Genomic DNA, 18,342 nt, shown 5'->3' on the forward strand with positions numbered 1-18,342 from the left:
GTCACTGTCACAGCACTCTCAAAACTAGCCAGCTGCAACAAGGCTTTTACCAACCCACACCAGGTTAACTTGAATAAGCAGCTCCCACACCTTGCCCTGGCACAGCCACCAATCCCCCACAAGGTTTCAACAGTTCATCTACTGTTCGTGCTGTTTTTTCATCCTTTTCAGGCCAGTCCACCCTGCTTCTTGTCTCTGCTGCATCCTTCTCCTTGTCTCTCCTACCTCCAGGGCGCTCTCTCTCTCTCTGCTTCTTCCAGGTCTCTCATCATTAGCTGCTCCTCTTCCATACACCTTAGAGCTATTTAACTACTTAGCAGAAACCAGCCACAGCTGCACCTTATCCACATCAGCCAACCCACCACCCCAAGCCAGCCCACAGCTGTGTATTAACAATGTTAATTAACCCAGCTTCATTCCTCTACAGGTCACAGCGCCTGGTGAAGCTCAGTAGCGCAGACTTAGCCTCGGAAGTGCTCTAGCAAAGGGAGGCAGGATGCACGTGCGACAGAGGGTCGCCAAACACCTCCCATTCTGTTATTCCTCAAGAGATGGAGAACAGTGCCCTGTTTCAGCCCTTTCAAAATTACTTGAAAGACCAGGGTGAGACCGTGTTTGACAGGGATTATCTAGCTACAATCTCGTCCAAGGACCACTGCCATGGGCTGCTGCAGCTAATGCTTCCTCCGCAGTGCCACAAAGCCTGCAGGAATCACTGAGCAAGGAGCTTTGCTTGGAAGCTTTACCATTTCAGTGAGCCTGTGCTCTCTTGGCCTGTATGCTGAAACACAAACGCTTTAAACATCAAAGGAGTAAACCTACTCAGTTTAACACAGACCCTGGGTGAGTGACTTGTAAGTCTGGGGTTTAGTCCACTTTTTCAGTCTATTTCAGGTCTGGTTAGTAACTATTATAATGAAATCACTCATTATGTGTGATGTGTTAGGTTACTTACACTGCAACCTGCTCCTAAAGCGCTAACAAAGGACTTGCACCTTACCTGCAGCTCTGGAAGGTTGGGGTTTTGTGTCTGTGCAGATCTGCATTTAACCCACCCAACTGAGCCCACAGTTACTGCCCAAAATAACAACTTCTACAAGAATGGAGAGGTGCTACTCAAGTTTTATTGTTCTGGGAAAGTATTTTGAAGTTCAACTGGAAACGAAACAAAAGTCCTCCCCAAAATCCCCTCAAAGAGTTAATACACTCTAAAACCAACTACCACAAATAAACAAATTTTTTAAATTTAAAAAAAGAGAGAAAAAGAAGGCAGATTAGGAGTACTTTTATCATGACTATACAAGCTACTAAAAATAAACCAAAGTAGAATTATAACCCCCTATTCCTTATCTCATTAACTTAAAATAATTATAGGCATTCAAAAAATTCTTTTGTCATGTTTAGTGACTTCAAAAGTTGCGGTAACACGGGGGAGATAAAATATCAAACTTGCATATTTCTTGACTGTCGTCTACTATTACAGACACCAAAAAGTGCTCCAGGAGTTCTTAGCGTGTATTACAAGATGTTGGGTGAGGAATTTTATGGGGGAGGAAAGGCAACGCTCTGTTATCACCAAGTAAGAGTACTTCATGCTCTTTAGAGCCTGTGTCAAGTGAAGTTTGGGTCCCTCTGTAGCCTCATTCCATACTGATACAAGGTGTAAGAGATGAGAAGCCACATTTTGCAACTCCGCAAGCGACTCCTGAACCAGTGCAATCCTGAAATGCAGGCAGGCCCTGCTCTCAGAATCTCTTCAGACTCGGCAAGCCTGGCACCTAGAAATCACGGCCTCTGAAATGTTTGTTTCAGCAAGAACACGTGGAGAAGTTTTCAAACCAGATCAGGGTCAAGAAAGCAGGCATGAGCTTCAGCTTTATTGTTTTCCAAGCAACAGTCATCTCTGCAAGGGAATGATATTGCAGCTGAAAAAGAAGCGGGTAGAAGGAAACGTTAAAATCTCAGTTCTCAAACAGGCATAGATCTGACGTGGGATGAATCAGACCTGTCACAACCTTCCTCCACTGGACAAACTAGCCACCGAGTCCCCCCTCCCAGTGCTTGTGTTTGACGCAACTCGCCTCCCCACATTGCTGTGTGGAACTCTCAGCCCCCAGCCCTCAGCTGGTACCCCCCAGTGAAGGCCATCAGAGCCAGCAGCAACACACACTGAGAGCAAAGCAGAGCCGGCCCTGCTGCAGGCAGTGTGCTCCCAGCTGGGTGAAAGCCTCCTCCGTTCTAGCGAGCGCAACAGCAGCTTACCCCAGGAGGCCCTTCCCGGCCCAGCGCTTTGGAGTCAGCCCCACGTGCACTTTTTTGCCGCTGCGGATCACAGTCACACTCAGGGGTCTCTGAAAGGGAGGGAAAAAAAAAAAAAAAGAAAAGAAAAAAGATGACAACAGCCCATCACCAAGCCTAGTCTTCCTTCTTTTGCTGAAGTACTGGAAGAACATCAGGCCCAGAGACGAGCTGCTCTTCAGCCATGCCCCACTCCCATCCCTGCAGCTAGATCTGAAAGAAGAGAGCATTTTGTGTGGAGATATCTCCAGGAGATCTCTGTGTTTCAACTGTAACACATTTGATGGCTTTGGCAGCTGCTTTGGCCAGTCCACAAGGGTGGCACAGCAACACAGCCTGCTGCTGCAGGGAGTCCCCAGGGGAGAACAGACAATGTGATGCTCACAGCAAAGACCACACACCGCTTTCTTCTATCCAGCAAGAATTAGCTCAATGCTGTGAGAGAACAAGGCTACAACGGCACAGACTGAATCTAACACTCTCATGTGGAAATGATGATCCCAGAGATCTATAAGTTCCATAAAAAAAGCTGTGGCTAACAGAGACAGACAAGAGAATGCAGTTGCAGCAGATATGAGCTCACCCCTTCACTGTGCTGCACCACTGTGGCAATGTTCTGCAGGTTCTGGAAGTTGTTTACATTGACAGAACCAAACTCCACAATCTCATCATCCACCTGAAGTCCCTGGACAAAGACAGAAGAGAGATGAGCATCTGCCTTCTTCAAAGACAGGCAGTACCACTGGAGCATCACCCTTCACCCAGCCACAGGGAGAGAGATGTGCTGTGACACTGCTCCTCTCACCACTCAGGCAACTGAATTACATTACACCCTCTCCACACCCTTAGAAAGGAGTAAGTGCTCATTCCTCTGCCCTCTTCTATGGGAAGAGAAACACTGAGGCTGGAATGGTCAGTGAGGCCTGGTACAAGCTGTGCGGTGCAATGACACAGCTGAGGAGTACTCCTCCCACTGTACAGTGACTAGTCTATTCACAGCATGTCTGAGCGTGACAAAAAAAAAAAAAAGGGTGGGAGGAAGACGTCCTAATCAACCCCCCAACTTATTCCCATTTATTATTAAGAGACAGAGAAAGCCATCTGCAATGTTTTCTCTCTGGGTGCAGATGAAGCCTTCCCCGCCAGCTGTCAGACCCCACCAACTTACGGAGATGCTTGCAGGAGATCCTGGAGTCACCGTGTTCACTTTGGCAAAAGCCTGTGGCAGGTTCTGGCTCTGGCTCATGGCCTCGGCCAGCGCCTCCGCCTCGTCCTTGGCGTGCTTCTCCTTCTCCCGGGCGTGCAGTTGGTGAAGGGCTTCTTCCACCTGCTTCATCAGGGCCTTGTGATCATTCTGCAAACCTGCGGGTGACATTAGCACAGGGAGCAGCCATGAGCACAGAGGGAGCAGGAGCGGGTGATATCTAAGGGATCTTTCTCAGCACGTGCTCTGCCCTGTGACTGTGCAGAGAACAGTATTTTGGGTGTCCAGGGCTCTCAGCTGCACCGAGTAATAACCTCTGCTGGTGTATCTGCTGGGTCCTGCTGCCAGCCCCGTGCACGTGGCCCCACAGATGCGTATCAGTAGAAGCAAGACAGAAAAAACCACCCAAAACCTGCAGTAAACATGCAAAGACGGAGGGCTCGGAGGCCCCCAACCGCCTAGAAATCACTGAGCACCCAAGTCTTTCTGCCATCAGGGGCAAAAGCCACCCCCAAAGGCAGGGCACGGGGTAAGCCTGGCATGCCATAAATGCCCAGCTGCTCTTTTTTACTCGGAGGTTGTTCTGCAAACCCCACAGCACTTCGCTGCACTCCACAACCCCCACAGCAGCAGCAGCAGAATTCCAGCGCCGCTGCAACACGACAGGGACAGAAGCATTTCACTGACCAAGCCCACCCCGCTGCTGCCGGCACTGAGCGAAGCCGTCCCCACAAAGCAGCCGGGGCAGGGAGCCCACCTGCCCCCGCTCCTGCCTGGGGGGCTCAAGGGGCCGGTGCCAGGGCTGCAACTGGGAGGGGGGGATTCGGCTGCAGGAGCCCGCAGGCAGCCCCCACAGCCCGGTCGGGCAGCTGTCCTCTGATGGAGGGGCCCCCCCATGTCCCCCCCCGATAGAGGGGCCCCCACTTTGCTGTACCCCCCAGTGGAGGCCCCCCTCGCCCCCACTCACAGATGACGTTGTGCCGGGCCGTGCGCACTTGGTAGAGGTCGATGTCAGCACGGGGAAACCCCTCGGCGTCCACCAGCGGCTCGTGCATCCCCACGCCCTTTTGCTGCGGGGTAAGGGGCGACCGTGGGGCTGCAGGCCTGAGCTCCCCCCCGGGCCTGGGCCTGAGCCCCCCCTCCCGCGGGCTTGAGCCGCCCCTCCCCCCCCCGGGCCTGGGCCTAAGCCCCTCCCCGGACCCCCGGTCCCGGGTCTGTGATTCTCTCCGTCTCCCCCGGCCCCGGGCCTGCCCCCCCAACCGCCCCCCCCCCCGGACCCCCGGGCCCGGGCCTGAGCCCCCCCAGCGGCCCCGGGCCTGAGTTCTCCCCCGGCCCTAACCGGGCCCGGGCCTGAGCACCCCTCCCGCCGTCCCCACAGCCCGGCCCCGAGCCCCCCGGCCCCGGCCCGCACTGACGCCCTCCAGCAGCTCGTAGCAGGCCTTGATCTGCGCCTCCAGCTCGTCCTTCCGCCGCACCAGCTGCTGCACGTCGCTGACGGTGACGGGGCGGCCCCCGCCCGGCTGCGCCATGGCCGCCACCACCGCCCGGGCCGGCGGGCACCAGCGACGCAGCGGCCGGGAGGGGCGGGGCAGCGCCGCGGGGTGACGCAGCGGCGAGGCCGCCACGTGGCGCAGAGCTGATGATGTCACGGGGCGACGCAGCGGTGATGACGTCATGGGGTGACGCGGCGCCCTGGGGGCAGTGCCCTGGGGGTGGCACGGCGGTGGCAGTGACAGGGGATGGTGCACGGTCATGATGTCGTCGGGTGACACTGTGGGGGCGGGGCCGTGAGTGTGACACAGTGATGGTGTCATGGGGTGGTGTGACGCCATGGTGGCAGTGCCATGGGGGTGGCACGGAGTGACAATGACACGGGGAGATGCAGTGCTATAGGGTGACACAGCGGTGGCAGTGCCATGGGGTGATGCAGCAATGACGATGCCATGGGGTGACACCGCGGTGGCAGTGCCATGGGGTGATGCAGCGGTGGTGATGCCATGGGGTGACACCCCAGTGGCAGTGCCGTGGGAGGACACCGCTCTGGTGGTGACACAGTGGCAGAGCAGGTCACTGCTGTGGGGTCATACAACTGTGCTGGGGTGCCCCGTCCCTGCTGCTGGCTCCCCCAGCCTGTGCCCTGTGCCTGGGGTGGCACGTGACCCCCGTGTCCCCAGGGAGCCTGGCAGCAGGGTCACAGCCCCGCCACCAGACCCCCGCGCTTGCTCCCGGTGCTCCCCGGTGCCCCGGCACTGGTGAGCGTGGTGGCCCCCCTGGACACGGACGGCTCCACACAAGGCACACCGTCCCTGGCACTGGCCCCAACAGGACATGTGCCCCCCCACATGGGGTGAACGTCCCCAGGGGCAGGTGGGTGGGCTGGGGGGTGATGTGCCGCCACCATTGCATCACCCCCCCGGTCCCAGCACGCAGTGGGGCCCGGGAGGCTTTGGGGGGGGGGGGGGGGGGGGGGAGTGTGTGGCTCCCACACCGCAGAGCCTTGTGTCCTGGCACATGCTGGCACACTTGGGCACACGTGGGGTCACCGCTGCCACGCCGAACCCGCTGTGCCCAGCCAGGGCTGTGAAGCACCCAGGACGTGGCCCTGCCAAGCCACCCGCTTGGGTGCAGCTTGGGGCTGGGGGTGGGAGAAGGTGGGGCAGAGGAGGAGCTTCCCCCATCCCGCCGTGATATTAAACGTCCCGGCGGCCTGGCGCTCCCTTTGCTGCTCCCGGGGCACCAGGACACAGCAATGGTGAGGGGCAGCAGGTGGGGATTCATGTAACGGGCCAGGGCTCGGCAGTGCAGGATATCTCGGGAGCTTTACCGGGCTTAATCCCTGCTTGGACTTGGGCTTTGCGGTGACTCTGCTGGAAGTCGTGTAGAAGAGCCATTCCTTGGGCACTGACCTTTGGATCCGAGCTGCCAGGGCACAGAGGTACCTTCCCGACCCGCTAACATCTCTCTTTTTCTCATTTTCTCATTTAGACGTCTTACACGGACAAGGGTGAAAAGGTAAGAGCCGTTCCGTGGCCATGGTCCTGCCCCGCTGCCCACTGCAATGGGTCAGCTGTGTCGGTGCAAATGACACCTCCTTCCCTACTCCTTGATCACCTGGTAAAATCAGAATTAAAACCGCTGTCCAGCTGGGCTACACAGGCCGTGCGTTAATAACAGGAATTTTTTCATTTTCTTTTTCTTTCTGGTTTGGGAGGGGAGCGACAAATGGGAGATGATGGGTATTTCCCAGCTGACCCCAGCGCCTAAGCAGAATCCTCATTTATTGCAATATTTCTTACCCAACGCTGCGCCTATTTGCCACCTTTTTCCCCCATAAAGCGTTTCCCTAATGGTGGGTGGGTGTCACAGCCAAGTGGTGGCCGCTGCGGCTTGGATGGCAGCAGGGAACAGTGACGGGGGATTTGTCCCGGTCCTGGCAGTTGTGTAAGAGTGTTTTGCAGGAGAATTAATGTTTAACACAGTTTGGTTCGTGGGTGGGCAGCTGCTGCGGGGGCTGCTCATGGTGAGCGCTGGGAGCACCGGGACTGCAGCCTTTGCAGTCTTTGCACCTTCCAGGCGTGGAGCAGGAGCACGGCTCTAAAGCACTTTAGAAAGTGGCTGTTTGGGGGCAGCAGCCGGGGTTTCACCTCGTTGATTCGGACACATCCGCAGGAGATGCGCTCACAGGGCCGCAGCCACCGCTTCTCCCTGCCGCAGAGTCCCGCAGCGCTGCGGGAAGGGCTGCGGCGGTGGCTCTCAGTCTTGTTTTCCCCTTCCCTTTAGCCCCTGCGAGGCCGCTTCATCCACTTCCACTCCATCACCTTCTGGGTCGGTAATGCCAAGCAGGTGAGAGCCTGTGCACGTGGTGCACGTGGCGTGGTGGGCGCCCGCCGCGTCAGCACAGGGTGGACGCTCCGGTTATTGGCTGCCAGGGGGGCGGTTTGTCCCGGCAGCCCACCACGTTGGGGCCGTGTTGGCGTCCCAGAGCCTGGCTCTGGCTCGGCGCCTGTGCCCACCGCACGGTCCTTGGCCGATGGCCTTGCGGGCCCTTGCGCAAGGTCAGGGGTGGCTGCCCAGGCGGGGAGTGGGAGGCGCCTGGAAAATGCAACCGGGCACACGCTGCAGGTCACTGGCTGACCACTGTGGTAGCAGCTATCCACCTCTGGCTGCTAAAAGGCCACCAGCAAGCTAAAAACCCTTCTGCTTCAACCTGAGCTGCTCTTTGCCCAGCCTCATGGATGAACAGGCGGCAGAAACGTTCCCCCGGGTGGCAGCCCCCTGCCCGCCGATGGCCATGCACCTGTGTGTGGGAGGGCTCCGGAGGCAGCGCTTCCCACTGAATTTGGGGGGTTTTCCCCAATGTGGGCCCTTCCATGCCTCTGCTCGCTCCTCCCAGGCTGCCAGAGGGAAGGGGGAAAGCTCAGCTGCTCCCCAGGCACACACGCACATGTGTGACTTGCACACACGTGACATGCACACACCGTGGTGCTGCTCCCCTTGGGCTATCAGTGCTGCCCCAGCCGGCGGGGAGCCCCGTGGGACTGGGGGCCACCAGCATCATGGTTTCACCTGCCCGCAGGCTGCATCCTACTACTGCAACAAGCTGGGCTTCGAGGAGCTGGCGTACCGGGGGCTGGAGACGGGCAGCAGGGAGGTGGTGTCACACGCCATCAGGCAGGACAAGGTAAGGGCCTGGTGCACCTCGCAGAGGTGCTGCTGCCAGGGCGGGGGGCAGCGGAGGAGCAGCCGGTGTCGGCACGCGGGTGCTGCCGAAACCCACAGGCACCGCTGAACCCCACTGCGGTGCCTGTGCCGGGCTGGGGCTGCAGCTGCACCACCACGTCCCCATCCTTCGACTCTCCTCTTCCTCGCCAGATCGTGTTTGTTCTCTCGTCTGCTCTCAACCCGGGGAATGAGGGTAGGTGGTGCAGTGGGGGATGGAGCGGGAAGTGGCCGCGGCACAGCGAAGCGTCCTTGCTCATGCGTGCGCCGCTCTTGCTCCGGGCAGAGATGGGGGAGCACCTGGTGAAGCACGGTGATGGGGTGAAGGACATCGCCTTCGAAGTGGAGGACTGCGACTTCATCGTGCAGGTAGGCAGTCCCTCCAACCCCTCCTGCGGAGCCCCAAAATGACAGTGGGAGTGGGGAGGTGCTGGGATGTGTCCCCCCAGCCCAGGGGAGCTGCGGCAGGATGGGAGGTCTCTCTCCTTCTGCCCAGAAAGCCAGGGAGCGTGGAGCCGTGGTGGTGAAGGAGCCCTGGGTGGAGGAGGACAAATTTGGGAAGGTGAAGTTTGCAGTGATCCAGACGGTAAGTGGCAGGGGGGCTGTGGAGGCTGAGCCCCCACATCTGAGTGGGGTCTGTGGGGCCAGGATGGACCCAGGAGATCCCCAAAACACCGAGGCCACCACGCAACTGCTTCCCCTCCTCTCGCAGTACGGTGACACCACCCACACCTTGATAGAAAAGCTCAACTACAAGGGCCTCTTCCTACCTGGGTACCACCCGCCCCTCTTCAAGGACCCCCTGCTGCCAAAGTTGTGAGTACCTTCCAGAGGGTCCTGCCCAGCTCTTTGCCACCACATGCCAGTGGAATGTCCCACCAAGGAGCCAGACAGGTCCCTGCTGCCTTACCCGGAGCCCCCCGCACTGTGGGGAGCCTCCGAGCCCAGCTTAGAGCCACCCCCGTATTCCTCCCCCAGACCAAGCGCCAAGCTCAACTTCATCGACCACGTTGTGGGGAACCAGCCTGACCTCCAGATGGTCCCAGTGGCGGAGTGGTGAGAGTGGGGAGGGCTGGGGAGGGGGGATGGAGCAGCAGCGCTGCTCCTCTGGTCTTGCCGCTTCCAACGGTGGTGGCTGAGGCTAGTTAAGGCAGATGGAGCTTCGTTAGCGCAGGGATGGAGCAGGGGACTTGATTGTGCCCTTTGTGGCCTGGGCAGGTACCAGAAGAACCTGCTGTTCCACCGCTTCTGGTCGGTGGATGACAAGCAGCTGCACACCGAGTTCAGTGCCCTGCGTTCCATCGTGGTCACCAACTACGAAGAGACCATTAAGATGCCCATCAACGAGCCGGCGCTTGGCAAGAAGAAATCCCAGATTCAGGTGAGGGGATGTCGGTGGGTGATCCACTGGGCTGCCACCACCTCGGGCAGGGCTTTGGTGGAGGAGAAGGACCAAGGGGTCAGCGACTCGATGCCAGCGCAGATGTGCTGTGCTGAGGTGGCTGGGGGAAAGCAGCCCTGGCTCTGCTCGGTCTGCTGAGGGCTGTGGAGCCCTGGGGAGGCCACTGGGATGGAGCTGGTTTACCCCGATCTCACCAGTTGTGTCTTTTTTTTTCATTTCGTGGTGTCCCGGAGCTGATGTTGCTTTCCTGTTCTGAAGCCCGCAGCCAGCCCTTTGCACACTGTGGCTGCACTGACACCAATGTGGTGACGTTTTTTTCCCGGTAGGAATATGTTGACTACTATGGAGGGGCCGGAGTGCAGCACATCGCGCTGAACACCTCCGACATCATCTCAGCGGTGAGTGCAGCCCCGCGGCCCCTGCCCCAGCTCATCCCGCCCCAGTGCCTTCACCCCGGCCACCAGGCACAGTCCTCGTCCCAGCACGGTGGTGGACTATGACCCCCCATCGGGGCGTGAGGACACAGGCAGGCTGAGCAAGCTTTGCACCGTGGTTGACTTACAACCAGGATTAACTGCCCAGTGAGATGGGAAGGGATCTGCCTGCGAGCTGCTGGGAGATGCCCACCCCTCCAGCTTAGAGCAGTTGGGGTCTGCAGGGACCCCGATGGCACGTGCTGTCCTTGGCGGGTGGCCGGCGGGGAGCTCGAGCAGCCCGTAGCACATCACCCACCTCTGCCTGGGGCGGGGGCTGCTCTGGATTGAACCCAGCTGCTATTGAGCCCTTGGTTTTGAGCTCCTCTCCAGACCAAAAGTTATGGGGGGGTCAGGGTGGGATGAAGCATCCTTGCATGGTGGCCAACTCTCTGCACTGTCTGGAGAGGGCACCTTGGGCCCTCCCGTTCCTGGTGCCCAAAGCGAGAGGGTGGGACAGGTCCCCATGTGCGAGGTTGGCCAGTGTCATGGGCAGATATGGCTCTGCCCCCGGCACCGTCCGTCCCAGGGAACCCTCCTGGCACAAACCCACTCCTGGCCCACACCGGGGTCTCCCTTGCCTTGCAGATCAACAACCTGAAGCAGCGGGGCATGCAGTTCATGGATGTGCCGTCCAACTACTACCAGACGCTACGGGAGAGGCTGAAAACTGCCAAAATCAAAGTGAAGGAGAATATTGACAAGCTGGCGGTGAGTCAGACCAGCCCGCGAGGGAAAAGGTTTGCCCGGGGCTGGGTGGCTCCCAAAAGTGTTTTGCAGGGATGTATGACACAGAGGGATCCCCTTGCTCCTCTGTGGGTCTACAAGCTCTCACCCAGTTTCATTTCTCCAGGAACTGAAAATCCTGGTGGATTTCGATGAGAAAGGCTACTTGCTCCAGATCTTCACCAAACCAGTTCAAGACAGACCCACAGTCTTCCTGGAGGTCATCCAGCGGCATAACCACCAGGTTGGTTTGCAGATTTCACAACGATTGTGGCTTTGAGACCTCAGGGCTGTCCAGCACCACCACCCACCCAGCCAGCTCTCCGGGGTGCTCTTCCCCAGCTCCTTCCGGGCTGATGACCCCCCTGCTGTCCCCTCCATCCCTAACGTTGTCATCTCTGCAGGGCTTCGGTGCCGGGAACTTCAAGTCTTTGTTTGAAGCAATAGAAATGGATCAAGACGCAAGAGGAAACCTGACCGTCCTGGAGCCCAACGGGGAGACCAAGCGCATCTAGAGGATGGCAGAAAACGCTGCCCTTGCCCCTAACGAGCTGATTCACAAACAGCCGATGTTTTGGTAAATAGCCCAGCCCCAAGTGTCCTACACCCAGGGATGCTGCTGCCAAGTTGGAGATGCACAAGGACTCAACACCTATCCCGGCGCTGCCCTCCCGTGACTTCTTAGGAGAGGGAGCATGGGAAATAGCAAACAACGCTCTTAAAAAAGCAGTTTAATCTGATCCAAACCATCGAGTGCGTAACAAAGGGCAGATTCAAGGCACGTGCCACAGACACGAAGCTACGGAGGAAGACAGAAGAAACAACCGGGAGTGCTTAAATTTAGTCTTATCAAAAGTTTTCTGTTAATTTTAGCTACGCGGGAAGCTGTGAGAGGAAAGCATGGAGGCGTTTGCCTCTCTGCATCTCATTTTGTAAGATATTATTTTAATTGCTTTCAGACTCAATCTTGAATTTGAATTTTCCGAGCTTAAACACATGGGTTTAGGGTAGCTATAACGTTATGGAATGAGACTTCAATCAAATTTACGTATTTCAGCCTTCCCAAGGCAACGCATCTCACTCTAATACCTGTAAATTCCTGAATTAATGAAGTGTTGGCGTCTCTCCCGTGTTTCAAGAAGCAATTGCTGGCATTGGCAGCGACTCCTTGGCTCAGATCCCAGCTGCATGTGCAAACTCCCCTCTGGACATCACAGTATTGTCACTGTCCTTTGCAAGGGGACTTTCTCCCCACCAACACAATAAAAGCCTTTTCTGTCACAGCCTGAGTGCCTGGTAAGTTAACGGGGAGCCCTCTGCACCTGCGGGTCAAACCCTCCCCGGGGGGCCCACAGGCCTCAGCACACGACTGCTGAAGAGCATCTCGGGGTCCCCCCGCTGTTGCACGTTGCCTCCCCTGTAAGCACCACTGCTCCCCACGTTCCCAGCGTCACAGCTGCCCAAAGGCCAAGCAGCCCAAGCCCTTGGCTGGGGACAGGCTCCTCGGGCACGAGCCCTTCCACCAGCCCAAGCCCCTGCTCCATCTGGCTGCCCACCAGGCTGAGCCCCGGCTGCCCCCTGCCCCACGGCAGCCCTGCCAGGCTGAGAACTAAGCCGGGAAGCCCAGGCTTTCCCATCTCTTCCATTTCCTCCTCCACCAGCTGCTCCATCCCGCTCTGCTCCAGGTACCTCTGTTCCCCAAGCCCAGAGAAGCCGCGCCGACCATCGCCGCGTTTGCAGAAGCGGCAGCCACCAGCCAGGGAGGGTGGGGGGCTCGTGGCTCCAGGCTGCGCCTTCATCCACATCAAACCCCAGCAGCTCCCCCCCTCCTGTAAACCACAGGTAATAGAATTCATTTCAGATTTGAATAAACCGATATAAAAGAAATAAAGCAGAAGGCCTCTAGCCCCATCAGCCTTACAGCATCACCCGAACCAGCAACGCTAACACCTTGCTTCATAGGGTACGGGCTTTTGCCTCCATAAAATAAAAATAATTTAAAAAATAAATAAGTGAACTCTGAAAAAATCCAAGGCAGAGGCTGGAGGAGCAGGGCAGCCCCCCTGCCCAGGCAGCACCACCGAGGGTGGAGGGTTACGGACACCCAGCCCGGGGCGGGGGGGGGGGGGCGCCAGCACCTGGCCGTTCTTCAGCTCATAAGGGTTACCAGGATTTTTAGTAAGAAGAAAATTTTCGCTAAGTATATAAACTTAAATCACTCACGCATTTCTTTCGTGCAATATAATGTTGCTTCAAGTCATTTTCTGCCCACCAGAATTACTATTTTCAGTAAACTTTGCTGAAAATCAGTTCTTTGGAGTGTTCTTTCTGGATCTGGTTCCTTGAGCTCTCCGGTTCCCAGCTCAGGTCTGAAAGTGAAAAGCTGCCCTGGCTATACATTAAGCACGACATAATTTTTCTGTAAGAAAAGTCAGTATATTTATGGTTTGCTTTATAAAAGTTACTATAATACAATGGTACATAGTATTCAATTCACAAAAATATGAACAAATATATACAGCATGACACATCCACAACAAAAACACTTTCTTCAAAACAAGATACATACTGGTGACAGATTCTATATGCACAAAACATCCCTAAATTTATAAATTTGCTTAACAAAAGAAAAAGCAGAAATCCTAAATCTTCAAAGCAGAGTTGTTTGGGTTTTTTTTAAGGAACTTAAAAAAAATATTTTTTTTTTTTCATTTATTGCAAACCATTTTACCTGCCTCCTTTTAAAGGAGGCCCTTTATTTTCACACTGTGAATTAAAACAACCTGTTTATAGAACCAGAAAACTGCAAGGATTGGGAGCCCGATGTTCTTCCATTTTGCTTTTAAAACTGCCCATTTGTTTTAGAGTGTCCGTTAACGATGTGTTTCTTTTCACTTGGACAAATACTACAGTGGCAATTAAGGAGGAAACTCATAAAAACAAAACAAATATTAAATTGAAAAAATCCAGTTGCAAACTTGCTTAAATACATTTTAGGTTGTCTATTAGACTGTACACATTTCCTCGCTTGAAATAAATAGATTTTGCACATTAGGTTTCAGACTGGGGGCGGGGGAGGGGAAGAAGAAGCCTTGACTTGGCAATTTTTTTGTCTTCAGTTTCTTAATGCTTCTAATTCCATCTATTTATTTGACAAAAAACATATTTATACAGAATTTACATTATACAAAGCTTGACACAAGCTGTAAATGCCACCAGCTCCTTTGCTATACTTAGTCCTTCTTCCTCCCCATCTCCTCGATGTGATTTAGAGCTGGGATCTGTTTAAAAAGAACTCCAAATTACAATAGTCACTTTTAATAAATTATTTACATGCTCTTGAAGTACAAAGAAATCAGCAAAAAAATTTCAACATGTTTCTACAAGAAACAGTGTTTGAAGAGAAGATTCTTGAGTTTGCTTATGTACAGAAGATGCTTTTTTTTTAATATACTTCAAAATCCTTTTTTCCTTTAAATTTTTATTTTATACAGAAATGCACTGAAATGATCCCTGAAAAAGGTCACAAAAACTGGAACTGAAACTACTGTATACTTTGTCGGAGTTTAAAAATGTTTTTTTGTGTTTTTTTTTTTTTTCCTTGTAGAAATAAGCTGCTCTATACAATATAAATACCTGCAGGATGAGCCCCTTCCCCTCCTGGCCCCCCCGATACTCACAGCCCAGATTGCAAACAGGGATGTGAACCGCACAGATAAATGCCGGTGCCGGGCAGCAGCAGGTGGGATTTGCAAGCACAGAGCACGCTTCTGAGCGACGCCAACTGCAGAGGCATCTGCACCCTGAACCCAAGCCAGCTTCACGTTGGGAAACTAAAGATTTCAGGTACATTTCCAAAACTTTTGCACTGATCTCTCGGGTCATTTCACCTAGCGAGATACAACTTTATGGGGAGCAGAGTCAACGTCTCTCTTTTTTTTTTGTCTTAGATTTTAATTTCAGTGAAAATAAACCAGGGACAGGCTTTTCAGCAAACAAACCAAGTTCAGTAAATCTCTCTCTCAAGCAGCACGTGCTGGTGAGGTTTGTGATTTTTAGTCTTTGCTGCCGTTTCCATGGGGTGCCAGAGTGCCTGTACCAACCGCAGGAGGCGAATGCAGGGTCCGGACCAGGCTGGTGTGTGCATCTCACACCTCCTGCCCTTCTCCTCTCCTCTCCCCACTTCCAAAGTACGAGCCAGGGTACCCAGGAGGGATTTGAAGGCGTCTCTCTGCAGGGCTGCCTTCCAAACCCCCTCTGTGGCTGCAGGGCTCCCCTGACCCACCAGGATCCTGCCGGCTTGCAGAGACAGGGCAGCCACAGGCAACTGTGGCAGCTCATGGAAATCACCAAACCAGACTTCTCATCCCCACCGTAAAACAACCTGCTCTGGGGACAGGGCAGCTCCACAGTCTGAGACAAAAGCTGTGCAGGTAGGGCTCTGCAAGCCAGGATTTACAGAGAAGGAAAGAGAAGCCTCAGGTTTGGCTTTGAGACCAGATCAACGTGATTTTTCAGAAGTGCTGCGGGTCCAACAGCTCCGTCTCCTCCTGGGGGGCTACTGGGAGCTCAGCTCTTCCAAAAACTCTGTTATTTCTCTGGGATCCTAAAAAGGGGATGGGTTACGGGCAGTTTTTGAATTACCCAAGTGATTTAGGTGCTCATGGTCTTTGGCACCCAAATCCCTCTGGTGCTCCTAAAAAAGAAGGATCCCAGCCTGTAGCGTCTTGTTTCAGAAGACAGTGACCTGCCTCCCCACCTCTTCTCAACAAAGATTAAGGCAAACTGCAGGGGCTAATCCTGTCCAGAGCACACAGATATGCCAGGAAATACAAAACTGTCAGCAGTTACTTAGGGGTTTGGCCATTTGGGGTGTCTTTGCCCTCACAAAACCCTGCTGATGCGCTGGTTTGATGGACCGGAGAGGAAGGCAGCCAAGGACATCAGCAGAACTGCCACAGGCAGGGGCTTCAGTTCTGAAACACAGGAAACTTCTGTGCATTTCCAAAACTTTGAAAGTAAAAGGCCAAGCTGCAGAGATGCCAACTGCAGCGTCAACACAACATGATGAACCTTATTTAGAAAAAAAATAAAAAATAAACTGAGCAGCTAGTTTCACTCCCAAATGCTTCTGCCATTGCTGCAGCTACAACCCATGTTATGTTCAATGACAGAAACTCGTTGTGCTTCTCAATTTTAGGTTCTGGGTCACCATTACCCAATTGCTGGAGAGATTTATAAGGAGCAGGGGAAACAACAAAACAGAAGCAAAACAAAAACAGAGATGAGACTACGGACTGTCCAATCTCAGTGACTATTTCCTTGCCCTCAGACAGAAATACAGGCAGTATTAAGGCAGCTTGTAGCAGTCTGTGTGTTCCTGTTCTTTCAGGCCTTTTGTCTGAAGAAGAAATTCAGATGCAGAGGTTTAACCTACATTACAAGCTCCGCTCCGCAATGCAGGCCTGGCAGTTCCCACGGAACAGCTGAAAAAACTTCCAAGAAACTCTTTTGCAAGGTTGTAACCTCTGATTGTGGAGCTGTGGTCATGTAGCAATTATCACTGATTTTGGAAGGCTACAAGAATACAGCTGTGCAATTTGTTCTGCGGGAAGATGATGTTTAGTTATGCAGATTTATCTTCCTATTTCATAACGACATTGCAACTTCCCCTTACAAGCCAATGAAAAAGATTTTAGTACAACTAACCTCTACTTTTAAAGCAGGAGAAATTCAATGCAAGTTGAGAAACTGATCCTGTCTATACCTGAACAGTCATGTAACATTTCCAGACCCCATCCAAAGACTTATTTCTTTGGTGGTTTGCCCCATTTTTAAGTGGAACCTCTCGAAGAACTGCAACCTTCAACCTCAGCACATCTACAAGGACAAAATATATCGAAAAATAACTTCCAAATACGCCTTCCAAATTTAAAGCAGCATTCATTTTCAGGCTGTAGATGGGGGAGAACAGGATTGCTCCCGCAGCCTACCCCTGGGGACACTTCTACTGTGTTCTTACTGGAGGGATGGGACCACCCCAGGCCAAGTTACTGAGTAACAGAGGGAGGAGAGCGGCACGGCACAGCTCGTTCCTATCACAGGAGGCATCTCCCACTTTCAAGGACAGAGCAAATACTCTACGTAACATGCTGGAAGGGCAGGGAAATGCAGACGCAAATGAGAAAAATTAATGACACACACCAGCCTGCCTCCCATCTACAGAAAGAAAATCCCGATACAAACGTGGGCGGTCGTGTCTGCTTACACAGAGGGTCAGATTCCTACAGCGCAAACATGGGCTGAATTGTCTGCTCGTTTCCAGCCTCAGCCTTTTTTTTGCATGTGAGACAAACTGTTCTCCAAGAAACAAGCATCCCTGAAGGCCACACGCCGTGCCACGAAGCTACAGTTGCACAACTGACTCAACTTCTTCCCAGTGATTGCAGTATCCCTGTATTTTTTTTTTTCCACGTACGGGTGCAGAGGTTTTGATTCCCCAACATACCAGCATGGCATATGAAAACGAGAGGCAAGCCTAAGGCGCTAAGTTGAGGTCTGTGGCTGACCTGACTCTTCCCCAGGATGTCTGGCTTAGGGGACTTGTTCAGGCTCATCCCTAACAAAAAGGCAGGACAGTTCACCTATAGTCTCATTGCGGCATATCTCCATACATACACACACCCAAGCACACGCACACACCCATTCACACACCCTCAAGCCTCTGGCTTGCTCTGTAACATCAACCTTACATTTATTTACAGCTTACTCTGAGAAATCTGTGCAATTTCAGCCAATCAAGCTCCCAACAAATCCTATATGGCATTTTCAGTCTCTGCTTCACATTTAAACGTTGAATGTCTTTTTCAACCAACAAAACTGATGAGAAAAAGGTAGCAGCATTTATGAAAAGATGAAGGTTTATAACAACAATTAAAAAAAAAGGTACCATTATCCCATTATGGAGCATTAATGTAGGGACTGAACAGAGAAGCTAGTGTTTGGATAGACCATGCCACAAAATGGTAGTCACCTTTTTGTGTGCGTGTTGGATCTGAAAAGGAAAGAGCACCTGAAACATGAACAGTCCTCATAAGCATGTGCGCTTTTTGCTTTCATTCATGATCCTGGCAGAAGTGCGAAACTTGCTTGGTTTTTTTCTTCTCTTTTTTTTCCTCTCTTATTTTTTTTTTAGTATTTTTTTCCTTTTTAAATTTTTTTTTCTTCCTTTTTTCTTTTTTTTTTTTTTTCCTCTTTTTTTGGCAAAGTGCAACCACACCTGGTTACCACAGTTTTGACATGGCCGAAGGTGCAAGTGTGACGAGAAACCTCGAGTTCAGTTCAGGGTTCCTCTGCAGTTCTCAGAGCCACATAGACATGGGATTTTTACATCCTCAATTGGAAACTTGTAGTCATAGGTAATTTCCTCATTCACATTGATGTGCTGTTTGGAGTAGATGACAATCTTCTTTTGAGACTCCACTGTGATCACTTTAGCATAACAATTTGGCTGCAAGGGT

General features: G+C 53.3%; 3 protein-coding genes across 4 annotated transcripts in view; 1 reads left to right on the plus strand and 2 right to left on the minus strand.

Annotated features, from left to right (window-relative positions):
* Positions 1 to 1,104: 1,104 nt before the first annotated feature.
* Positions 1,105 to 5,118, minus strand: PSMD9 (proteasome 26S subunit, non-ATPase 9). The gene is made up of 6 exons (XM_055700629.1): positions 4,918 to 5,118; positions 4,470 to 4,572; positions 3,467 to 3,660; positions 2,882 to 2,983; positions 2,263 to 2,351; positions 1,105 to 1,925 (listed from the first exon to the last, which is right to left on the minus strand). Exons 1-6 carry the CDS (start codon positions 5,029 to 5,031, stop codon positions 1,898 to 1,900), a joined length of 630 nt encoding a protein of 209 aa, XP_055556604.1. The 5' UTR covers positions 5,032 to 5,118; the 3' UTR covers positions 1,105 to 1,897.
* A 1,030-nt stretch (positions 5,119 to 6,148) lies between these two features.
* HPD (4-hydroxyphenylpyruvate dioxygenase) lies at positions 6,149 to 12,105 on the plus strand. Its single transcript, XM_014276254.2, has 14 exons — positions 6,149 to 6,254; positions 6,488 to 6,514; positions 7,283 to 7,345; positions 8,079 to 8,183; positions 8,375 to 8,417; positions 8,508 to 8,590; positions 8,718 to 8,807; positions 8,934 to 9,037; positions 9,200 to 9,277; positions 9,440 to 9,602; positions 9,950 to 10,021; positions 10,685 to 10,807; positions 10,950 to 11,066; positions 11,227 to 12,105. The coding sequence occupies exons 1-14, from the start codon at positions 6,252 to 6,254 to the stop codon at positions 11,335 to 11,337; spliced, it is 1,182 nt and encodes a 393-aa protein (XP_014131729.2). The 5' UTR covers positions 6,149 to 6,251; the 3' UTR covers positions 11,338 to 12,105.
* A 2,650-nt stretch (positions 12,106 to 14,755) lies between these two features.
* SETD1B (SET domain containing 1B, histone lysine methyltransferase) overlaps positions 14,756 to 18,342 on the minus strand; it is a 53,351-nt gene continuing 49,764 nt past the window's right edge. For both annotated transcript variants that reach the window (XM_005434583.3, XM_055709929.1), the window contains one exon: positions 14,756 to 18,332. In XM_005434583.3, coding sequence (XP_005434640.2) covers positions 18,159 to 18,332 — 174 coding nt within the window. In that variant the 3' untranslated portion in view covers positions 14,756 to 18,158. The remainder of the gene's footprint in view (positions 18,333 to 18,342) is intronic.

This window comes from Falco cherrug, chromosome 1, assembly GCF_023634085.1.
Source record: "Falco cherrug isolate bFalChe1 chromosome 1, bFalChe1.pri, whole genome shotgun sequence".
In the NCBI taxonomy this organism is placed as follows: Eukaryota; Metazoa; Chordata; class Aves; order Falconiformes; family Falconidae; genus Falco; species Falco cherrug.